Genomic DNA, 26,337 nt, shown 5'->3' on the forward strand with positions numbered 1-26,337 from the left:
TTTAAGCTGGGAAGATACTGTAAATAAAGGTTAAGAACGTAAGTCATCCGATCAAAAAAATTAATGAAAACAGAAGTAATCCATTAAAAATTAGGTAAGGTCTAAGGGCAAAATAATTTCTTATATAGGAGAACAGCACTGCTGTGGTTTTTCTGCCCACAATTAGACTGCTAAAATTTCCTTTTCAGTGTGATGGAGAGAAGCTGCCTGAAAGTTTTCACGAAGCCAGCAAAGGAGGTGGGATCTCCTTTGTCGAGCAGATTAATTACCTCGCTGCCATGGCACACAGGGGCCAGGGACAGTGTTCTGGCACTAAAAATCCTTGTACAGTACTGTGATTTAAGAGCAAATGTTTTTTTTTTCTTGGGTCCATCTGCGTAAAATCTCGGGGGGATGGGGATCCAATAACAACAACAAAAAAATCTTTTATGAAACAGGACAAATAATTGCCTAAGTAAACTACCTGAAATTTATTCAGGCAGACAGCAATGTGATCTTAAACATTCGCTTTGCATTAATCAACTTTGCCTCAGATAAAATGCTGGCAGATGGTAGCTATTCATTTTAACAGTGACAGGTTTTCTTTACGTTTTTGTGTGGAAACCCCCACATGCACACTTCCCTCCAAAAACTTGAGTCGTTTAATTTGTCCAACATGCTTATTTTTTTTATCCAGTCCCATTTAATATTAGGCAATTTCACAATTTAGATAGTTAAAAGAAGTTTTAGAAGAATTTAAATGCAGGCTCCTTCCTTTGAAGTCAGTGGAAGTATATGTGTGTGTGTGTGTGTGTATATATATATATATATATATGATCTCAGATTTGGCAGAAGTAAGATGGGAATGATGAAAACGATGCAAGAAGAGGTGCAGGAGCGGGAAGGAGCTGGTTGGGGCCGCTGGGTGATCTATAGAAAGTACTAATGTGAAATGGCAGTTGTCCGTTTGATGTGTAAAAGATTTGCTGAAATTCCAGAAAAATACTCTGAGACAAGGAAAGAACAGTCTGTTTTTTCAAACCCTAGCATGTGTTTTCCTTTATGTTCACGAATGCCTGGTGAAATCCTTATTTTTCTTTCTAAAATGAATTTTATGAATCACCTGGAGAATTGATATTTACATTGCTGGCAGTAAAATGTAATGAAATTGTGCATTATGACTCAGTATTTCTACACTTAGGATTTTAATGAGTATTTTATCTGTCCTTTTAAATGGTTGCTGTGTATATATTTTATTTCCAGATTAGTTATGGATTACACTTTTATTTTCAGATAACAAACATATACAGTACTAAATTATAAAGAATATTATACTTTCTGCAATTCATTGTCATTCTAGTCCATATCACTAACTTGCTCTTCCAAACGGGAAAGAAACAAAGCTTTTGATTTGAATCTAATAGAGAAATCTTTTCTCTTCTTTTTTTTTTTTTTCCTGTACTCCTGTTTTCCTACACTTTTTTTTTTCCCACCTAAATTTTGTTGGATATTTGGTTTGCAAATGATTTGGATTTATACCTTTGTATTCCAGTGCCATAAATAACTAGCTTTCTTACTTGCAAGTTGAATGAGTTTTGAGAACTGATAGATAATGAAGCAAAATTTTGTTAGACAAAAAGTATTTTTTAGCCAAACAGAGAAGAAGAGTTTTTGTGAGTATTTCAGCACATTGAAGGTTTGAAATTCTTTGTTTGGGTAGATGGCAACATATCAACTGCCAGCTGTCTGTCTACAGCAGACCAAGAATTCAGTTACCTTGAGTTAACCAGTTCAGCACAAGTGCCCATATCTGAGAGCTCAGTACCCTGCTGAGCTGATTTCACTTCCATTCACACTGTAACTGCTCACCTTATCTCCATCAACTCCGACTGCCAAGACCCTGGGGTAGGAGGTTTCTCTGATGAACTTGGGCTGGAAGTTCAAGCAGTATTTCTCCAGCTGCTTTAACAACCAGCTCTGATCTGTTAGCATGTGCTGTGGGTGTCCACATGCTTCAGTATGGATTTTTGAAGGCACTTGTCAGGCCCGTGGTCACTTGAGAAAATGTGTCCAAAAGTTCTCTGATTTAATCTCTCCTCTGGGATTACAGTTGTATACAGATTTATAATGTGCACATGACCATGTGGACAGGTGATATAACAAGTAGGACAGCTTGACAGGGTTGTGGACGGGGGTAAAATGATGAAGAGATGCTCTTAGTCCAGCATGCAGCCAGTGGGTTGCTTCAGGGTCTTTTACTTTCAGACTAGGTGTAGCCTTGTTCTTAAGGACTGAATGTCTGTGATATGAGGCTGGAGTCTATTAAATGCTCTCCAGGAGTATCATCCCCTGGCTTAGTTTCATCTGAAGGAATTCAGTTCATAGTATTGGAGACAGTTCGGTGTGAGCTGAGGCATGTAAGGTGAGGATGGTTGTGAGATTAATGATTACTTCTTAACTGTTCTTCTGTATCAAACTGAAATGCTAATACAAATTGACCTGTAAAATACTTACTTTTGTGAATTGTGGTGTCATTCTTTTCCTAACCATAAACCACATACCTAGGCTGTAGTTTGTTTACAATCTGTATGCCAAACTATGGTGCATTGGAACGTGTTCAAGATGGGCTTCTGACTCTCTCATCCTGATCAATTGATTTCCTCCTTCTTTTCCCTCTTACAGTACTCAGCCTCAGTATCTGGGGAATGATACCTGTTACTGGCATGCTTTGAATCATTACGATGATTAATTTACCCTCCCTTCAAAAAAATATTGAGAATCTATGTAAATGATGTCTAATCATTTGAATATCCTTCACATATACAAAGCAACCGAAAGGCTTTTTTTGTTCATCATTCTGTAATGAAGATTTTTGCAATCTTATTCCCTTGTACAGTGTTTTCTCTTTCTTGCCTTTGTCCTTTGTCCCTGTCTTTGCCTCCCATCCTCCTGCACATATCTCCAATGGTCCAGTGGACACAGTCATTTTAAAGAATGCTTTCCATTTCAGAGCACTTTTTTTTTAAGTGTTTATGTTCATAACCTTGCCTACTTGTTAATCATTTTTCATTTTTTCTCTCGTAATTTCCATTTTACTTGTTGCACGCTGAAGCTTATATTTCTGTCTAATAGCAACTTGAAGAAAGGAGGAGACAGCAGTGGACACCACAGCAAAAGCAAATATGTGTTTTTGTTTTTGCAGAAGAATTACTGGAAGAATTTACACCTGTTAACATTATTGTTTCTAATAATTACTATGAGGAAAGATACTATAATTACTATTAATTACTATACCTGCTCTAATAATCATTTCTCATAATGATTCTCTAACATCAGTGTTACCTGATGTAAATGCCTAAATTAAGCTAATTATTTATCAAATGATTCTTTAAAAAAAGTGTAAATAACTGTAAGCAAAACTATAGAAATCTTATTTCGACTTGAGTTTTTGTTGCAATTCAGCAGTATTCCTACTATTGTAGAATAATAGAATGGTAGGGTTGGAAGGGACCTTTAGAGATCATCTAGTCCAACCTCCCTGCAGAAGCAGGGTCACCTAGATCAGGTTGCATAGGAACATGTCCGGGTGGGTCTTGAAGATGTCCGAGGAAGGAGCCTCTACAACCCCTCTGGACAGCCTCTGCCAGGGCTCCCTCACCTCACAGTGAGGCAGTTTTTTCTTATATTTAAGTGGAACTTTTGATGTTCCAAAAGGGTACTATGGGGTTTATTAATTTGTGTTTTCTTTGAGTGATGGTGTTTTTTTTTTTTAAACATAATTCTGCATGTAATGAAGATGTGTGTCTGTTTGGAATATGGAAAAACTGTAATGGAGTGAAGTATTTAATACTTAAGTAACACTATGTTATATATGAAAGAATTAAAAATGGTACAGTGATTTGAGAACATGTGCAATTTTTTATTTATGTAAGAGAACATCCCATTTTTAATTAAAGATAGAATTTAAGAATGATGAATGGGACCATTATCTAGTAGCAGTTAGTTTGCAGGCATTTTTTACCTACTGTTCTGCAGAGTGCTGCAGGTTTGACAGTGCCTTTGGCTTTTGTGAGCAAAATGCATTTCCTACTCGTGACAGAATAGTTGTAACTCACTAAACATGGAACAGTTATCGTGCATAGCAACATCTCGGTGTTTAAACCCTGAGGAACAGAATTATTTCAGACTGTGCATATGCAGAAATTTCCTGGTAATTAATTTTATTAAAAACATAACAAAAACATAGCAAAAAATGTTATGTGCCAAATGAATTTGGAGGAATACTGCTAAAGATACTAAAAGTATGTAAGAGAGGAGATGAATTTTGGGGGGAAGTTGTAACAAAGGAGTTATCTTTGATTTTTTTAGAGTGAAATGATTTCTAAATTAACTTAGGATTTCTCTTGCTATAGCTCTACTATAATAAATTGTAGATGAGCTAAAATTAGATTTTCTTTCTGAAGGAAGTACTTAAGTACTCTACATGATACTGTTTACAGTGCCTGACATGGCTTCTGTCTGCATTGTAGCCATTGACAAAAAAGGGGATGTGTACTTCAGATCTGTTTTCCTTCAGGGCTGTCCAGTTTATCTTGACACAGCTGAGGCTCGTGTTAGAGGTTAATAGGTGGATGGAGTAGGGTGAAGGTTTTGATTAGATTGGAGGGGCTTCTCAACAAACAGCCCATTTTGTCATTTTTAGCAAGTTTTTGGAGGGTTTTGCTCTTCAGTAGCAAACTGGCCTTTTTCTTGTTTGGGTTTGTTTTATCTCTTAAATTACTTCTTTATGCTATCCTCATCCTAAACTAAAGCTGGTTCTGAGTTATTGTTACATCACAAGTCTGTGTGGTAGGAGGAAAGGGAAGCTGGGAGTAACACCACTTAGCCCTGCATTGCTGTCAGGTGTTATGCATCTCTGGTATTTCTGCCTCAGTTTTCCCCAGGAGCAGTAACTTCATACCTGTCCTTGTGTCATACATACCATGCCTACTGACCCTGCCAGCTTTGCCCTTTCTCCATTACTTTCACAAAACTTGAGAATTGGGAGAGAATTTCAATTGTCTGGGGTCAACTGACCATTTTCTTTGCTGATTCCTTTAGGTGATGGCTTCAGGATATCAGTCAAGAGTTAACTTACTGTAGTTAGCTATCTGCTCTAGACTGTTGTGTTACCACCTACTCAAGTATGAGCCTGGTTTGCAGTAGAGCTTACTCTGGTGAGGTTTTATGCTGGCTATGCAAAGGATCTTGTGGTCTCAAAGGTTTCTGTGGCTATTGAAGCATTAAGATCTGAAGTGCTTTAAACAGTTCTCACATCTTTCCCAAGAATCACAGAATCTTAAGGGTTGGAAGGGACCTTGAAAGGTCATTTACTCCAATCCCCCTGCCACAGCAGGACCACCTAGAGTAGATCACACAGGATCTTGTCCAGGTGGGTTTGGAATGTCCCAAAGAAGGAGACTCCACAACCCAATCTGGGCAGCCCCTTCCAGTGCTCCCTCACCTGAACAGGGAAGAAGTTTTTCCGTGTGTTTCTTTGAAACCTCTTCTGCTCCAGCTTGTACCCGTGGCTCTGAAGTTTTCCCAGATACTAATAGTAAAGAAGTGAAGGATGTACGTTTTCCTGTGCCTTCAAGGGTGATGATGCCAGTGCCTTCAAAGCACGGGTAGAGTTGGTATGTCTTGAGAGAGTGGGGTGAATGAATTGGTGGCAGGGAGGGAGTTTGAGATACTTATGTGCTTCCTGTGCTTTTAAATAAGCATGAGGGATATTTCAGCTGTTGAGATGAAGCTCAGCAGCTGCTCTGCAAACTCTTAATAAAACATGGGCCTGAATTTTCTTTATCTTGAGCATCTGCCTTTGACCACAGATGTTGCTGGGGCTCTGTGTTCCTCTTAACTGGTAGTATTTGAGTTGCATGTTAGATATATAGCAATAATGAGATTTTCTTTTCATTGGATAAGATGGGATTTGGAGATAATACTGTTACTTATTAATTGCCAGGTACATACTAGGACTGTGAATCATGAAGAGGAAGGTACAAAATCTGTGCATGCCATACAAAGGCTTTGTAGTGGAGGAAAACTGCAATGCAACCACACTCTGGGTCATTACAGCATCATTGTGGTATTTGCCTTCTCATTATCTCACTTTTCCATGGTATATTTTAGTCCATACATATGTTATTTGATGTATTTATTTAGCTGTTCAGCATGTACTGTGGAATTAAAACTGTAACTTCATTAGCCATTGCATATGATATCTTTAATTTTGTCTTCAAAATACAGAGGGGTTTGTAGTGTTAAGCTGTGGTGTATTTAAGGTAGAATATTCAGTGTTTTTGCAGATTGCCAGTATTACACGCCAGAGCAGCCTTCTGACCACGGAGCCCAACCACACTTGTTCTATTAGCTGTACTTCAGAAGTATTTGTTTAGTTTTTACCTCAGATGGATAACCAATATGGAACATTCTGTCCACAGAAGTCTTATTAGAGAGGTTAGAGCATCCTGCTAATTAGGAAAAACTAATTAGGCAGATTGTTGCGCCTGTAATCAGAATTGTTATATTTTAATGGATTTTGAAATGCGGTATACTCACTTTTCCTGGTGTAAAATACACTTTTCAATGCCTAGAAATGGTCTTCTGGAGTATATTATGCACTCAGAATAAGAAAGCAGTAACATTTTCAGCTTTGAATTTACTAAGTAAACTGTAGAAAAGTATCTGCCATAAAATTGATGAAATCATTAATTCATACCTGTTTTGTACTGTGACAGTCAACATTTTTGTTCCTCCAAAGAGGAATTGGATTAAACCCATATGAAGAAACAATATAGTTTGTCTGTGTTAAAATTATGCTTAGATAGCACAGAAATGTCACAAGTTATTCTTTGGCAGGTGAAATTCATTGACTGTTTCACTGAGTCTTGGGAAGTTTATCACATTTAAAGCTGAATCAAACCTATTTGTGAGTGCGCTTGCAGTGCTGTTATGGACTTTGTGTCCTGGAAGCTGAAAAATAAGCCCATTTTCAGCTGTGTGGTTACTTGGAAGCAAAACCATTGAGGTTAGCTGGGTTTTGATGGTTTGCATCTTGATTCCTGTTCGGTACAAGTGACTGGTGCTGAGATGCTTCCTTGCTTTGCAAGGTGCCATGTGGAAAGCAAGGAGTATTTGTGACTGGGGAGAAGTCTGATTTGAGATACACTCAAAATACATGTATATGTCTGTTTTTGATCGTTTTTTTCAGCTGTGCCCCTCTACAGACTTCAGTTGCTCTTAACCTTTTTTCAGGCTTGTCATTCTGCATTTTGCAAAATGCTTCAGCTTGTGGATGAGTTGTGTAGCAGCAGCAGTACAGGGACTGGAGGATGGAGTAATTAGGTCTGATCCACTTAAAGGAAAGCCTTCCTACTTCCAGTCCAAGGAGGCTGAAGAGAAGACAAAAACATTGCGAGACCTTTTTTGTGATGTCAGCCTCTGCCACTGCCAGACCTTCTATATTTGCTGGAGTGTCACCTTGGGCTTCGATGAGTCAGATTTGTGTTCAGCATCTGAGATGACCTGTAGATTTGTACCCTTCCACGCTCCTGCAGTTTAGTCTTCAGCCTGAAATTTGGGACTGTTATCAACCAGACGAGTCTAGGTAGTTAGCATGATGTCATGTCTCTTAAGCAGTTTATGGAACAGTGATGAAATTTATGGCAATAAATATTTTGAATTTGGTGGTTTTTGTTTGGCTTTCTAAGGAGAGGAATTTCCTTAGGTGAGAGGTTATTTTGCAAGCAACTCTGGTGTAAGATATATCAACAGTTTCAGTACATAGGAAGCTTCTCTCTTCAGTGTCATAGGTTGAAATTGATACACTTAACAGCTCTCAGATTCTTACTTAATTGCTGGCCATTCTTCTGAAGTGGATGACTCATTTAGCCTTCAGTGATCAGAGGTGTTGTGGCCCTCCATATAACTCTACATATATGTATTTTTGCTCCTAAGAACCAGGAGAATGCCTGTCTTCCTCTTCTTGCATATCTTAATTTCTAGAGTAATAGAAAGAAAAGGAATCTCAAAGGGGAGATATGAAATGAGAAAAGGTGTGTTACATCAATCCAGATGGCTGTTGGTGTGCACTTGACCTCTGCCCATTCGGTTCTCACTTGGAAAAACATGCCTGGCTCTGTCTTATGGCCTGTTCTTAATATCATTGCTGCCATTATTAATACTGTGATACATTAATAATCTATTAGTCCATGCTTCTGTATCTGTCTTTCAAATTAAGCAGTGACTTAATTCTAATGGCAGGACAGCACTGCAGATGATACAGATGTGCTGTTTCGGTAATATTTTGTGTTTATTGAGAAATGTGTATGAAAAATCAGCATTTCTTTTTGATTGCTAACATATGTATGATGAAGAGTGACTTCTCTTTCTTCTGCCCTGGCTCTTTCCAAACCTACACCTTTTGGATTTGCTGTGCTATGTCTTTGCTGCAGACTTGAGGAGCCAGGGGAGGGCATAGAGAAGGAAGGAAAAATTGCCCACACTTCAGGATTTGAAGTTTGTCCTATTAGATGATTTCCTTTTTAATCTGAAGTAATTTGCAGGCACTATTTGCAGACCAGTTTGCGGATGATTCCAGCTTAGTTCTTGGCTCTCCACACCACTGAAATGTCTGTGTTTTAACATCTTCTGGCATGGTGAAATGTTAAAATTAACAATAAATAATTTCTGATTTAACTTTCACCAGCTTTTCTTCCTGGAACTTTGGGCTGTGACATTGCATGTGTCCTGCTAGAGGCCCTTTGCTGAAATCCAGGCTTTGAATTCACCAACAGATAGGCATTTCTGTATCAAGAGACAGCACTCAGTCTTGTTGCATTGATCTAAAGAAATTTGCAGTGATCTCAATAAACGTGGATGTTTTGAACCTTGACATTATAATACTTCACAGTTGTTTGGGTTTTTTTCCCCCTGCTTTGTCAAGGATGACTGTAGTAAGACCATGAGCTAATTAGTCTCTGTATTAGATAATCATTTCTTAATGTGGGAGGGATATTAAGAGGAGTAGATGCGAGTGCGCTTGGAAGACTCTTTATGGCATAAGGCTTAAGCACTGCTGTAAATAGGATGCATGTTCCTTTTCATGCTCAGTCAGATATAGCTTGGCTGTTGTGGGACAAATATGCTAATACCCAGGGGGAAAAACGAAGTCTTAGTATACACTTCTAAAATATATATGGTGGCTATGCTGTCTTTGAAAATGGTCATGATTCCTGTGATGCACTGTCACTCTTGGGTTTTAGGTGGGCAACACTTGGAGTTTGATTAAAGACCAGCCCTGATGCTGTCTAGAGAAGTCTCTGAAGTACCTCTCTGTTTCCCCATGTTGTGTGTTTGTCTTACGACGTGTCAGTGGCAAATAATTCCGAGTCTGACTTCAAATTAAAAAAAACTCAATCGCTTGCCAGGGATTGAGTGTCCCTGTGCAGTGGTGGGGAGGCTGCTGGGTGAAGGGGCCACCAGGAGAGTGAGCAGTGGCTCAGGAGGGTTGTTGGGTGTCCTGCTGAAAAACCAGCACATGAGTGTCAGCTGAATCACGGGAACTCTTCGGGGAAGCCTGAATCATCATTACAGATAAAATGCCTATTTTCCATGAAAAGACAGCTAATTTGATTGATGGTTTTCTTTTTCTCCACTAATGAGATTTAAAAAAGGAAACCAAAGGGTTTTGGAGGTGGCTGTTAAAGTTTGTTGAAGTCACTTCCATATGCCGAAATAGATTTGTATTAGGGGGAGTTAGATGTGTAAGATAAGATCTTGTAAAAAGTGGGATTTTTGTTGTGTTTATTTTTTGTTTGTTTGTTTTTGTAAAAGCTTTTTCTGGATCATGTAGCTACATGCAGGACAAGATGCTGTGAGTCTAGTTTGTATTTTATGGAGTGCTTTAAAGGCACAATAATCTAGAGGGTGGTTGTGAGAGGGATAGTGATGGTAGGAAAAACAGTAATAAAGCTGGTTTTTTAAGGTGCTGACTTTTATTCGTGTAAGCTTTTTAAAACATTAGGCTTGATCTGTGATAGTACGTGATCAGTGGTTGTTATCATTTCAGTTGGATTCTGGAATGGTTTTCCTGCCATTGCAGCAGTTTCTAATGAAAAATTTTCTTCTGATTTTAATATTTTTAAGGTGCTTTCAATATGAAAGTTCTTGAAATTAAGATTTTTTTAAAACAGATTTCTTTTTTCTGTGATGCCATATGAATGTGTTTTTGCCTATTTTGAGTTATTTTCTGCCTCTGAATATTATGTGATTTCTTGTTAAAGTGAATGACAAGATGATGTATGACACACTTGAGATGGTATTGAGCAGAGTATAGTTGGAAAATTGCAGTGATAATTTTCTTTTTACATCTCAAACTTACATGCCATTGTGGGGGGGGGGGGGGAGGGAATTGTAACAGGCAACTCATGAAAAAGCATAGGGGGAAACCTTGAAAAATTACAGGGAAATTTCCATAACAGATACACTAGTAGTGCTGGTTTAATAATGATTTCCTGTCATGAACTATTTTTATCATTAGCCTGTTCTCTGACGTGGCATTCTATTTAACATTTTTGAGAGCCACGTTTTAATCAGATTAAGCTCAAGGAAACCGATAGGTATCTGTTTGGCTCATGACTTCTGCTTCTGTTTCTGATTTAGTCACAAGACTATTGTTGCTGGAATCTTTTAAAACCCATTTTGCTTCCACTTGCAGCCGGCTCTCGGTGTGTGAGCCTGGAAGTTGTGTGCCAGGGATTTTCATGATATATGTGCAGGGTGCATTATGGAATTATTCTGTAAATTAAAGAAGACTGATACAAAATGTGTCTTTTCCTCATGTGATTAAATATCTAAAAATAGCCATCTATTTTTAGTTTCAAGCATAGTAATGTTTCTTAGGAACAAACCCAAAGCAATGTGTTGGAAAGGCTGATCATGAATATTGCTGCATTCTGATCTACTTATGTAAAACGAAAATGCTTAATAAACCGGTGGATATTCTTACATCATTTTATGTAGTGTGTAACATTAATAATGCTTCCCATGAAAGAGATACCATGAGAATAAAATATTAACTGTTTTTAACTTTTTTTTTCATGTTCAGTCATTTTATTCAAGACAGCAGAAAAGTTTATAAGCAGAATTCTTAGCTATGTTCTCCAACACCATGCATGTCCTGCAAATTTAGCAAATGACCAAAAAAAAATGATGCTTTATAACATTTGGGATTTTTGGTTGTGCTTGGATATTAGTGAACTTAGCACCTCATTCACTGGTCTCACCATCTTGGAGCATGTTGAAGGGAGAAACCAGCAGCCTGGCTTTTAAAAAGCTCTGTCTTTCATAATGCTTTCATAATTTCCAGAGCAAAACCCACGTATTAGATTCCTAATGACCTCTTTTGTCTATTGCAAATAACAGATTTTTTTTTTCCCTGTGCAGTAGAGGCTACATTCAGCAACTTGGTTTGTATTGTGTATTCCTTCAGTGTATTATTTATTTGGTCGACATGCTAGAAAACTGCGAGCACAGGAATTAATAAAGGTTATTAGTTACTTTCCATATTAAAATTAGCTGACCTTTAAGTGCATTATTCAGGGGATCTCTAAGTGGAGAAATGACAGAATGCATTTTTCTTATGGTAGCCCTTTTGATTGCTAAATCTTAAAGTCACTGTATAGAGGGTACCTGTTGTGATTAAATGTTGCTCTTGACTATATATTTGCAGACAACAATGGAGTAAGTGGAATTTTTGTATTCGAGATAGGATTTAACCCCTCAGTTACAGCTGACTACCACTTATATTTAAAACAATACAGAAAAAATGAAGATGCAACTCTTCATTAATTTTCCATAAATGAATTTCCTTTGGAACAGCCAGCAATGGGAGTTTTCTGTGGTTTTTATGAAGCATGATGATATGCAGATTCCTCGAGTGCTCGAACAGCCTGTCCTGGTTTGCTATCAGGCAGACGTGATGTACGCCCTGTGGCTGGTCACATGCAGCTCACCGTATCAGCCTGCTTGTATTTATTAGCCTTTCCAGTGGGTGCATTTATCTACTATTTTAAAGAGGGACTTGCTTTAAATTACAATATTGCACACGGGTGGCTATGTGTACACCTTTTGTTTTTAAGTTGGGAGCAGTATAACACTTCATTTCCAAAGTAGCTATTAAAGCAAACTGTCTTAATCTTTTATATATTAACACAGGATTTGTACTAAATAACGACTTTAATAATTGTGCCATTATCTAGAAAAGATCTTATAAAGAATTTAAAGATATTCTGTATTTTTCTTGTTATTTTTGAAGCTTTGATTATGTGTGATACTCGTAGCTTGGATTTCAGGTGAACTTCAGTGCAGCAGCACAGGCAAATCTGTATTTTTTTTCAAATTCTGACTAGATCTTATAACATTTGTTGAAATCCTTACAAGATATTCATCTATTTGTAGCATCATATAGGTCTGTCTCCCCATCTGTCTCTGTTTTTCATGACAACGAGGCTCTGGTACATTTTTTTTTCCACTTTAGTACTTATTCATTGAACCCCACTGTAATGCTGTTTCTATCAGTTATTTGTCCAACAGCTTTTATTGATCGTTTGTGATAAAATAAAAGATTTCTTCCTAGGGAGAAATTTTAACCAGCAATCAGTGAATTGAATTTAATTAGATTTAGTTTTATATGTTAAGAAAACTAATGTAATCGGAACCCTTTTATGTAGTATTAAATAAATAAATTGCTAATGCAATGTGGAGCTAAAATCTAAGGAACACTGAAGAAAAAAAGTCTTCACCAAATCACTTTTTGCTAGGCCATGTTTATTAAGGAATTCCTACAACCTTAATATTTCAAAAGTAAGAGTATGAATTTAAGGTTCAGATTCCCTCCAAATAAATCCTTATTTAACAGGATATCCCTGAGACCTTTTTGTTTTTACTATTGGCAGGCTGACTAAAATAGTCTCATCTGGTTTAACTAAAAATCTTTGCATTGCTTGGCGGTGGTTTCTTTTGTACGTGGTGCTTAGAGCTCATTGAAGCTCAAACGGTACAGGAAATGCAAATCATGCAAATCATCCTCACGCTGACGATGTACAGTGGCGTGATTGAGCAGCAGTACGTATGGCTCGTGGGCTGACCACATGAAAGAAGTCATTTAAAGACCAGATGAGCCCAAGCTGGCTTAAGTTAGACTATGTGTGAGCTTCAAAGCTTATAGAATAGCATCCTTTTTAAAAATAAATTTATTTTATTAATAACACCTGCGCCGAGTTCTTAAACAGTGAGAACATGTATGGCTGAACGTTGACTTAGAGATAGGCACCATGCTTAAATCAGAAGGGTTAGAACTGTGATTACTGTGGAAATCCAGGTACGCATTCCTATCGTTGGAAGTAGGCCGCAGTCCAATGCGCTGCAAAAAAACCCTACAGTTTGTGTTTGTTGCACGTAAAAACCCACCATTCTCTGCCTTTCAGGTAGAAATGCAAATAAATGGAAGATAAATGGAATTTTATCTCTGCAAAAGGGTTAAGAACAGGCTTTCTGTAAGTGCCTTTGAGTGGAGAGGGAAGTTGAGTGCTCGCTGCTTTGAATTTCTCAGGTGGAAAACAAAATCCTACATCTTTTTTTCATACTTCTGAGAAGCTCGCTCTGTGCTTTTGGGGCTGTGTCCTTTCAATGAAGCTGGGCCCTCGTTGTGTTGTGTTAAATTGAACCTCAGAGGTGGTGTGGTGGGAACCCCTGGGCTTCATCCAGCAGCTCTGGTGAGATGGGCCTGCAAGGACCTATGGGCACAACCTTAGTAAAGTCATAGGTAAAACTACTGGTAGGATACTAACCATTTTTCATACTAATCTTGTGGCAAAAAGGGAGGGGATGGTATATTCTTAAAGACATTGTTACCTGTTGTTACCTTTGATAATATTCAGCATGGATGGCTCTGGCTTCTAGCTGTTCTTCTTTCTTATGAGTTTCTTTTACAGCCCTCATTCACTTCTTTGCAGGGTTGGGATGATTTTAAAAGTTGAGATTGATTCAAGTAATGTTAACATGTCATAAAGCTGGAGAATGTCAATTTTTAACTGTTTCAGTGTAGTCTTGTTTAATTTTTACTTGAAACGGTAGCCCTAAGGAAGTCTGTGGTGGGACCAGTCGGGACATTGCACTGCATCACCCTAATGGGTGTAATTTTGACTTGATATTTTTTCACTAGTGTCTTGCTCCTCCTTGATTTTGTGTTTCTAATAATACACAGGAGGAAGAGAGGAGGAGGAAAGTAGGTTTTTTTCTACTTCATGTACTAGATTGCTTCTTTCTCATAAGTCAATTCAAAGGTCCTGCGTCAGGATGATAAAGGGTGATATCCCTTTTATTTTTTTCCCTTTCTTTTAAACACTAACTGTATTCCTTTCTTTAATATCACAATATGAAATCAAGAGGAACATTTCTCCATTTTGGTCTGCCTACAGGCTGGAGGCAGCTTCTGCCATGCTGAGCACAGGAAAGTGGTGGTCATAGGGCTTGGTGAGGGAATTCATATTCAGTTGGGGCTGGAATAGTTAAATTTCTTCCTTCTGTGTGGTTTGTTTGTTTATTTGTTTCACTTTAAGAAAAGAAATAAAGGTGAATGAAGGGATGTCATCCTGAAATCATCACAAGATGCTGGAGAAAGGAACATGGTAAATAAATAGTTTTCCCGAGCCAGTTTGTAGAGTCATCCCTTATGTGGAATATTCGTTAGACTTCTGGCACAGGCTTCTGGGCATGCGTTTATACATCCAACACACAGTATTTTAATAGAAGCAGGGATTTAAATCCCAGATAATATTAAATTATCTTTTACATTCAGTGCAAGCAATACCAAGATGCAGGAGCTAACAGAGAAACCAGGAAAGAAACTTTACTACATGTATCTATAATAATTTAATGTACTTTAATATCCATTTCAGTGTTTGGCAGGAAGTAAAGATTACTTAAATATTTGTACCTAAGAGCACAGGGCTGTATAAAGATCTTTGAATTTTAAAGTTCGTTTGTTTCTTCCAGCAATATGTAGAGATATATACAGAAAATTAATTCCATATGATTGTACAGCTACCACTGCTCCAGAACTTCTTTGGAAATACTTTCCAAAGAACATCTCTGTTCATCTTGACAAGCATCTTGAGTAAAGTTTCCTTTTCAGGAGCCCCTGAAGTTGTTTTGTGTTTTTTTTTTTAATGTGTAGTCCAAAGGCATCACTGGAAGGATAAGTGTTATTTGGCCAAAGTGTTACTTGACCAAAACTATTTCACTTTGTTCAGTGTTTGCAGATCTGAGAGCTTGTCCGCCAACCACCTCAAACAGATTTTTAGCTTTCTATGGTAGAGAAATGCATGATCATTTCCCAATAACAAATTAGCTGTTGTCAACAATTTTCCTGGCTGAGCTTTAAATGGCTTAATTCAGCGTGCTGCACAGTTTTATGGTGGAGTCTGATAGAGGTGCAGAAAAGAGAAATGTATATAGTGTATGTATTATGTCTGTGTGTCATACATCTGTGTGTGCATGTACATAAACCTGTGTGCCTATACATGTCCTATCTGTTTCTGAAAGTATGATATCTGAAAATCTTGAATTGCAACATACAGTCTCACGTAGATAATGTTTTATTTTGGGACATCTGTCAGGTGCTGTGGCGAGCAGGGTCCATGAGATATGTAAATAGTGACGTGATCATGTATGAGTAGATTAAATCACTAGACCGTAACACTTATCTTCAGCGCTGGTTTGGGCTCCTGATTTCTCACTGTGGCACTATTTCTCTTTGTGGACCTTGATAAGCAAGCTTTGGCCTCAGTTGCTTAAAGATTAGAAAGCATCCAGTATATTCTTCTTTGTGCTGCATGACTTTAACCCCAGAGACGTGTCTTTCTCTTGCGTGTTACTGGGGAATACTGGGCATTCAGTACTGGATGCTTTATTTAATGATAAAAGGAGTTCAGAAGTTTCAGGATACCATAGTTACAAATGAGATGTGTTGGGAAAACGCAACTTGTAAAGTATCTGGAAGCCTGAAAGCATTATTGTTATTAGATTATTATTTTATTGATGGAATTTTCCACCTAGGAGAAGTCTCAGAATTCTGCAGTGTTGGTTTGGTTTGCTCACTTGGGCAACACGTCTGTGTTGTACAAGTTGACCAAACACGACTGTAAATGATTAGATTGGTGGTTGATCCTGCAAAACTCTCAGCCAGGAGCTGGAGAAGAAATACGGGCAAAAGGCTTTGACTTCAGAACTGTCAAATTCTCTCACTTGATTTAATGTCACATATTCTCTTTTTCTTTGAATTCTCTCCTGTATGTCTCTGTTCTTGTTTTGGTCCCTTATGTCCCATATCAGGAGCTCCAAACTGCTTTGCCCGAGCTGCAAAGCTTGAAACCCTTTTATTCCTTTTCTTTCACTGGTGGCATTATAAATAAAACCCTGTTATGATAACACATGAAATAAAATGATAGGACACCAATACAGATTATACTTAGAATCATGTTCTGTAAATGGAAATAAACCAGCTTATGGTATATGCCAGGCATGATGCAAGTCTTATTTAAAAAATTTATGACTGAAGGGTTACATTCAATCCAAATGCTCCCCTTTGTGATCTTTCGCCATGTTTGCAGGGAAACCTCTCTTAAAGCACTTAAAGCTTAATTCAGAACAGACAAAACAATTATTTTTTGAAAGTCTGATGAAATATGTTTGGCAGCTTTTGAATCTAGGAGAGTGTCTCACTGCTTTGAAATCTCACTTCAGTCATTCAACCATTTTGGTGTAATCGTTCAAACCTGGTAGCGAGTACGGGCTTTGCTGCCTTCAAAAATGTTCTCATACGAAAGTGGAGTGGCTGAAAATCGAGCTTAACACACAAAGACTGACACTTTCCTTACTAATATGCTTTTGAATATTGCTCTACCTGCTGTCCCTGTGTTTTTGGAGAAGTAGTGGTTGATAAATGTCTCCACGTGGGTAGGAGTTTGATCCTTCAAATACCGGTCTGGAGACTCTAAAACACTAAATACTCTTATTTTAGTCTCTTAGGGAACAGAAGCATCACTTTATCTTCCTTAAGTATAAACGGTATATACCTTTACGCACCAATGTGTGACTGTGTCTTACAGGAAGAGAAGGAAGAAGATTGACACTGCACAATGTAGTTTAATAGCTGAACTATTGCATGAACACAGAGCAGAAACATTTAAATTGTGGTTCTGATTGCCAGTTGACTGATCCCATTGAACAGTTTGCTCAGTTTATATTAAGGCAGGAAAGTTGCCATTGTGCCTCAGCAACAAATATAGACGTGTGAAGGGCAGCTGGGAGAAATAAAGATTTGCACTCACTTTCCTTTTTTTTTGGTGTAATATTTGATTAAGATACAACTTTTTATATACGTACATGAAGGAGTATGCACTTTGTGAGTATATATTAAAATCACTAAGTTATTCCTAATGTTCTGTAGTGCTGCCTGCTCCTGACAAACATCTGATACGGATCATATGCCTCTAAAAAGAGAAGTTCCTCGAGCAAAATCTCCTCATGAAAACAGGTTGGAGATACTCACATTCTCTCGCTCGCTCTCACTCGCATGTTACATTTTGGCACGTTGTAGAAGCAGGTAGCATATCTACTACCTGCTGTTGAAAGTGTTGAAGATACTGAATTATTTATTCCATCTTCTGCACTATCCAAACTCGTTTTGGGTAGTTTGACACATCTCGGTCTTCCATATGGATACTTCATGGTGACAGAGTTGCCAGCTGCTCAGGTTTTATGACAGTCTGAGTTTTTTCAAGGACTGTATTAGTTTACTAGGAAGAATCTTGCTTTTTTCTGAGGTCCCCATTCCTAGGCAGTAGTTATGCCTTGGGTTGATACTCTGGAGTGGGGAGTTTTTTTGGGAAAATTAGCTAAGAGCTTCCATAAAGATTTTTTTTAAGGGACTTGATGTTTATAGATTGTGTGAGATGAAATCAGAGCCATGGGGTATTAGACAATATGTGAAATCTATTTGCTGAGAAAACTAAGTTCCTTTCCTGTAAAAAATGTGTTTAGATATAAAGGTACATAAAGCAACAGACAAAACAGTGCACAATACTTTGGAGAATGGAGTTTTTGGAGCACTTGCAATGTAAAACTAACCAATCTGCTAAGACCCTGCTCATCTTCTCCACAATTGTGCAGAGAGTGTAGCTCTTCTGTTGTTTTAAAATACACAGTATGTGAACCTGAAAATGAGAAGATTTGAGTTTGCCAGAACTTCTTAAAGGAAAATCAGCCATTGTTTTACTTTGCTGGCTGGTTTGTTTGAGCATCTACTTATATAAAACCTTTTCAAGGGAAACTCTCACTGTTATTGCTGAGTCTGTGCTGCACTGACTTGGATTCTCTTTCAATAAGATGAATCAGTCTCACTTGCAGTGAGGTCCATATATCCATGATGTTGACTTTGTCTTCTGTGTCATCCAGAATCCAAGCTGACGTGAGATGATGTGAAGTAAGCTTTAAAGCTTTAAATGTGAACATTTAATTGACTAGAACATGGTTCACAAGTCTTTTGCTTTAAAAAGTCTTTTCACTACATCCTGTACATTTACTGTTGGTGAATTTGTTGCCTTCAGACATTATGTCCTTTCTTTTTCTTGCTGCTTACTTTTTTTCTTGCTCCAGCATAGCATATATTTGAACAGAGTTAATCTATACGTTTTATATAAGCCTTCCGGTAATGACCTCACTCGTGGGTTATTATGTTTTGCATTGTTCTGCTCTAAAAAGATGCCTTTGTTTCATTATTTCATGCTGACAAATCTAAGTGAGGAAGATGATGCGGATTCATGACTTCCTCCTTCCCCTCATCACTGCAGCTCTAGCTGCCTGGTCTCAACTTTTCCCTTCATGGAAGCACAAAGGACGATGTAGCCCATGGTGAACAATCTGGCCACTGAAGTAAAAATGTGCATCTGTCAGTAATTAATTGAAGCCAAATTTAATTACAAACCAGGGAAAAAAATAGTACCACACACTTCATAAAATTCAAGAAGCTTCAGTGTTGTTGCCTAAAAAACAAAGCAATCCAAACAGAATCCACCCTGCTCAAGAGTCAAAATGTCTTACTTTACTCTTTTAAGCTTACTTCTTGACATGAAATAGAAAAGTAGTTTTGATTAACTGTTTTCACATCCTTTTTAGTCTCTTTTTGAGTTTAAAGTCAACAGAAATAGTAGTGTTAGAGGCTGATTCTTAACCTGTCATGTCAGTTGAGGGTCTGCCCCCCCAAAAAAAAAGGTAATTGAGAGAACTCAGGTGATTTATAAATGAAACAGTGCCTTTATGTGTCTTCCTGAAAATTTTCAATGTGGGAGATGTACTGTTACCCAACTTGAGCCTCATTTTGGTTTTGCTGGATAACATCAGTGGGGTCAGCAGGTTGAGGTGGGAAGTCCTCTGGGATTCTACACCCAGTCCTAACAGGTCTAAATATCTGGATGGCATAAGAAGACATGGGGAAAGGTAGGACATGTAACGGGCTGGAAATGCAGCCCCTTTCTACTCCAGCTGTGTCAAATAGCAGAGAGTTTGGAGGTGGTTTTGGGTATGGTGTCTACATGAAGAAGGGAAAAATGTATTTGATTTTGAAAATGTATCTCAGGTCTGTCACAGTAGGAGCAAAAACTTCAGCTATAATCCCAAAGGCTATAATATGAAGGAGTAAGTGTTTTTTTAAAGTATATATTAAAAAGATAGACAATGTGAGTTCAAAACAAGCTATTCATGTGTACTGCATTATAGCATACAAAGCAAATCTCAAACACCAAACTGTTCACCTGGTAGCAGCCATGAATATTTATCATTGTGTACTATATGTATGTAATTACAGCAAGAGGGGAAAAAACATTTTTCTTTACAATTAATATTTGTAAATGTTTATGAAAGTACATAGAAATAAATAAGACAAACACATGGCCTAATTAAGATGAAAGGCATGGCAACCCTTGTGATTTGTTCTGAAAAATAAAGACCATTAAAACAGTAAGACTTAATTATTTCTGTAAGCATTTCAAATTATACTCTATCTAGAAAACCTTAATTTCTGAGATATATATATTTAATATCCATAAGTTTTTGACATTTGTACATTCCATGTCAAAAAAATTATTGTTAATTTATTGTATTATAGACTGGCATGTATTAGAACTTATTAGTATTTATTGTTCAGAAATTTGGAGTCATCTGTTGTTTAATGGGAAATGGAAAAGCATTTTATATCTGATTGCAATTTGTGTGTTCTTGGTCTAGTGGTAAAAACGCAACTTCTGCAAGTTGATAATATGAAAGTGTGTAATAATAAACAAAACTAACTGGTCTGTTTAACATTCCAGTACTAATAATGCTCTTTGATATACGGTTTACATTTGAAAAATAAAGCCAAATCCGTGGACTCGTCTGAGTCGCTGGCTTGAAATCAAGGTAACCAAAGCCCTTGGGTTTGTTCTCGTGGAGCTTGCAGACACCATCGTCTTTGAAGGCCTTTTTTCTACAAGGTGAATAGGTTTTGTGATCATATCTCTTGACTCTTTGACCTTTAAGGAGGCAACATAGCAGTGGTCAGTACTTCTTATCCCAACCATGCTTGCCTTCACCAGAAGGGTGAGCTACCACTAATCTGACCACAAGTGGTTCCCCTAATAGCTCCTGTTATTTGTTAGGAAATCTTGGTTGACTTCTGATTGACTGGGGAAAGGGCAGCCATCAGCAGTGGCATGACAGTGTCTATGGTTCTCAATGGTGATCTGTCAGGCTGTAGTGCCTGTGTGGTCTCTGGTGGCCCCCAGGCATTGCTCTGCAGAGTGCACAATAAAACTATATCTGGAGTAAAAATGTGAGGGTTTAAGACTCTGCTGGATGACGTTAGGCCTCCCAGTTGAAATTTCAGGAAAAAGAAAATTTAAAAGCTAGAACATAAGAAGTTCCAAAGGAGAACAAGGAAAAAATTCTTTGCAGTGAGGATGAGGGAGCACTGGCAGGGGCTGCCCAGATGGGCTGTGGAGTCTCCTTCTCTGGAGACATTCAAACCCACCTGGACGAGTTCCTGTGTGACCTACTCTCGGTGGTCCTGCTCTGGCAGAGGGGTTGGACTGGATGAGCTTTTGAGGTCCAACCTTCCAACCCTTTAGATTCTGTTATTTATAGATACATTATTTATAGATTTGGAGCTGTGTGAGAATAAAGCTCTCAATGCTTTTGTAGAAGTACAATGGGATTTGATGCCTCCAAGTGCTCAAGGTTTTGGTGCAAAGACACTTCTCCACCATCCTGCTCCTCTCCTGAAAGATGGATGAATGTCAATTCAGTCAGTGCCATCTACTGACCACTCGTTTTTTCAGTACCCATTTCCCCCTAAAAGCCTCATATTTGTTGTCATATCCAAATATAACTCAATTTTATTGTAATACTGCACCTGCAAGAGGAAAAAATGTTCATATCTTTTTTTCTGGACTGCCAGAGCGTCAATCATAAACTCGTTTTACTGTGAATGTAGTGGTTTTGGGGCAGAGATTTATGGCCTTGGATTTTATTTGCCGTGCGGGAGAGTCCCTGTTGCTGCTGCAGGACCGTACCCTACAGTAATCCTTTTCCAGGGAGAGCTGGGTTACCAGTGCTACCACGGTGGCTGCATCCCTCAGTTCTTTGTGCTGGCAGAGCTTCTGTCTGACAGAGCGGGAGTATTGCATTACAGATCAGGTGCTGTTTTAAACTCTCTTTGTACTGTAAGCCTGGCGAATTGAAGAGTTCGGCCTCCATACCCAGAGGTACATAAATATGCTCTGTGTGGTCTGCCAAGGGAAAGGAAAAATGTGGTTTTAGTTAAGTTGTATGGGAATTTAATTGAAAGATTTAGGGCAATGCCAATAAAGAATAAATCTTGGTTACCTGACACAAAGATGATTTATAAAGCAAAATAAAAATACTTTAGCACCTTTACCCTTATAATTTGCTTGATATATCTGGGAAGCTGTATTAGTCATTTTGTCTGCTGGTAATTAAAAAGAAGTAAAGGCTTTTGTATTTTAGTGATATTCAGTCCTTTAGTGTAAAAAAAAAATGGGGAAGACAACAGCAAAGGTCAGAGTGTTCTCCAGACATGTCATGGCTCTGAACCTGTGAGCACACTCAGCTTCCTTCCACTGAACATTTAGATGAATTGGGCACCTGCTTAACTTAATTCACACAAGTCCTTCCTCAGAAGGCCCCTTAAGTGGCTCAGATTAAGCACAAGTTTAGTGCTAAAAACTGGGATTTGTATGGATGGTGGCCCTGAACTGCATGGCAGTAGGGCTACTGCATGTGCCAGCGGTCCTGCTCTGTGGAGGAAGGTCACTTTTAACTCAGTAAGATACTTGGGAATATTTCAGAGAGGACATCTAGGGCAGTCATATTAGGAATGTCACCTTCAACACAGGTTTTATGAGGGTTCATAATATCTTTGGTGAAGACTACTGTATACATGACATGTTGTAGCATTGATAAGTCTAGATAAGAATACCATAATAGCAGTTGAAATGGGGAGGGGGGTGTGAGTTGGTGAGTTAATGATGTAGCTGTTAATTTGAATTGAGCAGACGTTTCAAATATAGGTTTCTCTTACAGAGACAAAAGTTGCAATTTAAAGCTCTTTGGTGGTCTAAAAACAGCTTAATTCTCTAGTAGCATGGTAATAAGTACTAATCCAGCTTATACAGTGATTGTAGTATGTCATGTTTGTGAAAGATTGCCTAACTCTGCTTTCTCTGGGTTTTATGTTAATTTTTTTAAATTAAACATAAAACCTTATAACATCTTTATGCTGAGATAAACTGTTCAATTTAACTTGTGCTCAAGCAGCAGCTGTCAGGAATTATCATGTTTTGAGCGTTCTTGCCATCACCTTGTGTCTCTACCTCCCGGATACACTCCGTGGGATGATAAAGCTCACCTTGTTAGGACTTATTATTTAAATAGTAACCCGAGGTAAAATGAAAGTTGATGTCACACAGAATGACAACTGACATATATTTATGTCGCACGTTACGTTACAATAAACTTTCCTTTCTTCCCTTGTGATAGGTGTTAAGTGGAAATACACTCCAGCATATTCTCCAGTGCCCTGCGTGAGTCCATTAGCCACGTGCGTGGCTGCTCTGTGGGCATGTTCGTGGGGACTTGTGCTGTCAGGTGTTATTTAAGCTTATAATGCCAGAGAAATTGGTATTGCTGGTAGTCAGCAGCTTTTATGCCAGTAGAGAAATGGGTATAAGAGACATACTATGAAGTAATCTCATGGATCTCATTAACGTTTACAGGTACATAAAGGGTGGGTGTGAGGAGGACGGAGCCAGGCTGTTCTCAGTGATGGCCAATGATAGGACAAGGGGCAATGGGTACAAGCTGGAACATAAGAGGTTCCAACGAAACAAAAGGACAAACTTATTCAGTGTGAAGGTGAGGGAGCATTGGAAGGGGCTGCCCAGATGGATTATGGAGTCTCCTTCTCTGGAGACATTCAAACTCACCTGGATGAGTTCCTGTGTGACCTACTCTAGGTGGTGCTGCTCTGACAGAGGAGTTGCACTGGTTGAGCTTTTAAGGTCCCTTCCAACCCTTCAGATTCTATGATTCTGTAATGCAAGTGAGTCAACAAGAGTATTTTATAATAATTTTACCACTTAAAGGGTTTTATTTGTATTTTTCTCTTGCTGTAAGAAATGTAAGCAGTGTCATTTCAGCTCAAAATCTGAATGTGCTACTAATGGCAATTGTTGTCTCTTGACACAGATGAGCTGGACAGTCATAAGTGACCTGCTTTTTTAAGGGGTCTTATCACTTCCCTTTCACAGTTCAGAAAGTTCAGGTCTACATTTGGCAAGCTTTGCAAGTTCTGCAAACTGCAATGTACTGCAAACACATTTTTCTTTTCTTATGGGTATAGGGATCTTTTTCATCATCTCCTTGTTATTCCATTGTCTATCTGAGCGAGTTCAAGTACTTCAGAGCTACATGGTTTTGTCCAAGCTTAAATTTTGGATCTCATCTCTCATGGTGTTCCTCGTTGCCTTTTTCTCTCCCATTGTCTTATTGACCTCAGCATACTCACTGTCTTCTCTTACTGCTCTTGCTTTTACGCCATGTTCTGTGCTGCTTCCCATGTTTTCAATCTCAATGTGCCATCTCTTACCCCCGCCTCTTCCTTCAGATGCAACCAAGTTCATAGAATTTCCTTCATAACTCACTGCAGAAAGAGGTTTTCTGAAAAAGCAGTAAAGAACGAGCCATAGTGCAATCCAGAAATAACTAGCATTTAGCCAAGCAACTGTTTCGTCTCATTTTTGTAATACTTGGAGGATATTTCCTCCGTGTTTGTGTTTTTTGTCATCGCTCTAGTGCTAAAGTCTGAGCCGTCTCTGAGCAGGGGTATTGCATTGCCTCTAAGAAGCTTTGAGTCTGGCACTCACTTCATTCTGAGGTCCAGAGATTATTACGCTTCGTGACAAATAAGTGATGACTTATGTAAAACTATTTTCCCCTCTTGCTATGGCTCATAATAAAGCCAAGCTCGTATCTTAATTGGCATTCTGTTTGACAGTCCCTTTAGAACGATCAAATATTTGATGAACAAGGCAATAACATTCATCTCTTACTTTGGTAAGCCTTTCAGATTAGCATTGACTCAGGTTGATGAAGATGGATACAGGATCTGTTCTCTGGGAAGTGTTTGTTCTGTAGATATGGATTATCTAAGAAGGGTGTGTGTTAGCATAGGTGATAATATGATATATGTGGATGTTTGGGGAAGTTCACAAGTGTTAAAGTGAACAGAAGTTTGTAATGTTAGTGATGTTGTTTTGGCAGTAATCTTGAACGCAAAATCTATGTGAAAATAGGAAGAAAGGCAATAAAATAAGATAAAGAACAGGAATAAAACCAGGTTTAAGAGTTAAATGTTGCATAAACGAGTTCTGACTCTGAACCACTAAAATGGTGGATAGCAAGAGAAAAGAAAGTCAGAAGCATATTACGTTGAAATGTCATTTGTTAAAGCTTAATGTTTTATGTGCCACAAATACTTGGTCTCAGTTGTTTTTTTATTCTCTGTGAAGAGAAATGTGTAACAGAAATGTCGATGGCTCTACAGTTCTCTGTAGCTTCAACATTCAGCTTGTTTGTCAGCGGTGTTAGCCAGGGGACAGGAGATGCACACTTTTGGTGAAAGGCAGGGAAATCTGCCACTGGTTACAGTAGGGTCACAATTTCCTATTACATATTTAAATACATTCATTTTCTGGTAGCCTAGTAAGTTATATGAGGCTAAGATAGCAGCTCGTTAGTGTTGTTTGTGTCTGCTTTATATAATTGAAGGATGTGTGCAGCGTTTAGTCTGCGGAATAGCAGGAGTGTTACGGCACTACTGGGGTGCAAGGGTAGAAGCAACATTTCATTATAGAAGATACCTAATAAAAATGTGAAAATAAACCAGAAAAGGGGTTGGGGAATAAAGAAAAGCAGACCATACTAGATAAGTGCACTGCAAAAATCAAAAGGGTTTATGTCATAACATGAACATGTGCCATTCCTGCTTATATATTGAATTTCAGTAGTCGGTTGCATAAAGAAGTAAAGTGTAATGAAACTGGCAAGCAAAGTATTCCCTAGTCAGCCTTATCTTTGTTCCATTTGTCCTTCAGATACAGCTTTTCTTGCCTTTTTCAATAAAATCCATCCAGCTTTTTTTTTATTTTGCATCTCTCTGTAACCGAGCTGGGAAGACCAATGAGATTCGGCGCTTTTCTAGTTGGGTTCTTAGCAGCTGCTTTTTAAGAGATCAAAACTTCCAATGCTGCTACATGGTATTAAGGCTTAGCTATTGATGTGTCCCTATAGGGGTTATGTTTTTCTTGGGGGGGGTGCGGAGGAGAAGGGGAAGGAGTGACCCCTGTGAGCATGCTCACAGACAGTAAACACTGCTCTCCTTGTTTTCCAGGATCCTCTTTGCAAGCTCGGTGCTTAACCTGGCTGAACTCGCTGCCCTCCGCCCTGACCTTGGCAAATTGAAAAAGGTCCTCTACTTCCATGAGAACCAATTGGTATATCCTGTCCAGAAATGCCAGGAAAGGGATTTTCAGTATGGATACAACCAGATTCTTTCATGGTAGGTATTTCTCACACCTCTCCATGTTATTTAAGGTGTCCTCCTTTCTACGACCTTGCAGTGTTGTATACCTGAGGAGTCCT

General features: G+C 38.4%; 1 protein-coding gene across 9 annotated transcripts in view; it reads left to right on the plus strand.

Annotated features, from left to right (window-relative positions):
- Positions 1-26,337, plus strand: part of GTDC1 (glycosyltransferase like domain containing 1) — a 210,633-nt gene that overhangs the window by 66,004 nt on the left and 118,292 nt on the right. For all 9 annotated transcript variants that reach the window (XM_062005031.1, XM_062005028.1, XM_062005027.1 and 6 more), the window contains one exon: positions 26,087-26,254. In XM_062005031.1, the coding sequence (XP_061861015.1) occupies positions 26,087-26,254 (168 nt within the window). The remainder of the gene's footprint in view (positions 1-26,086; positions 26,255-26,337) is intronic.

Source organism: Colius striatus, chromosome 11 (assembly GCF_028858725.1).
Source record: "Colius striatus isolate bColStr4 chromosome 11, bColStr4.1.hap1, whole genome shotgun sequence".
NCBI classification, from domain to species: domain Eukaryota; kingdom Metazoa; phylum Chordata; class Aves; order Coliiformes; family Coliidae; genus Colius; species Colius striatus.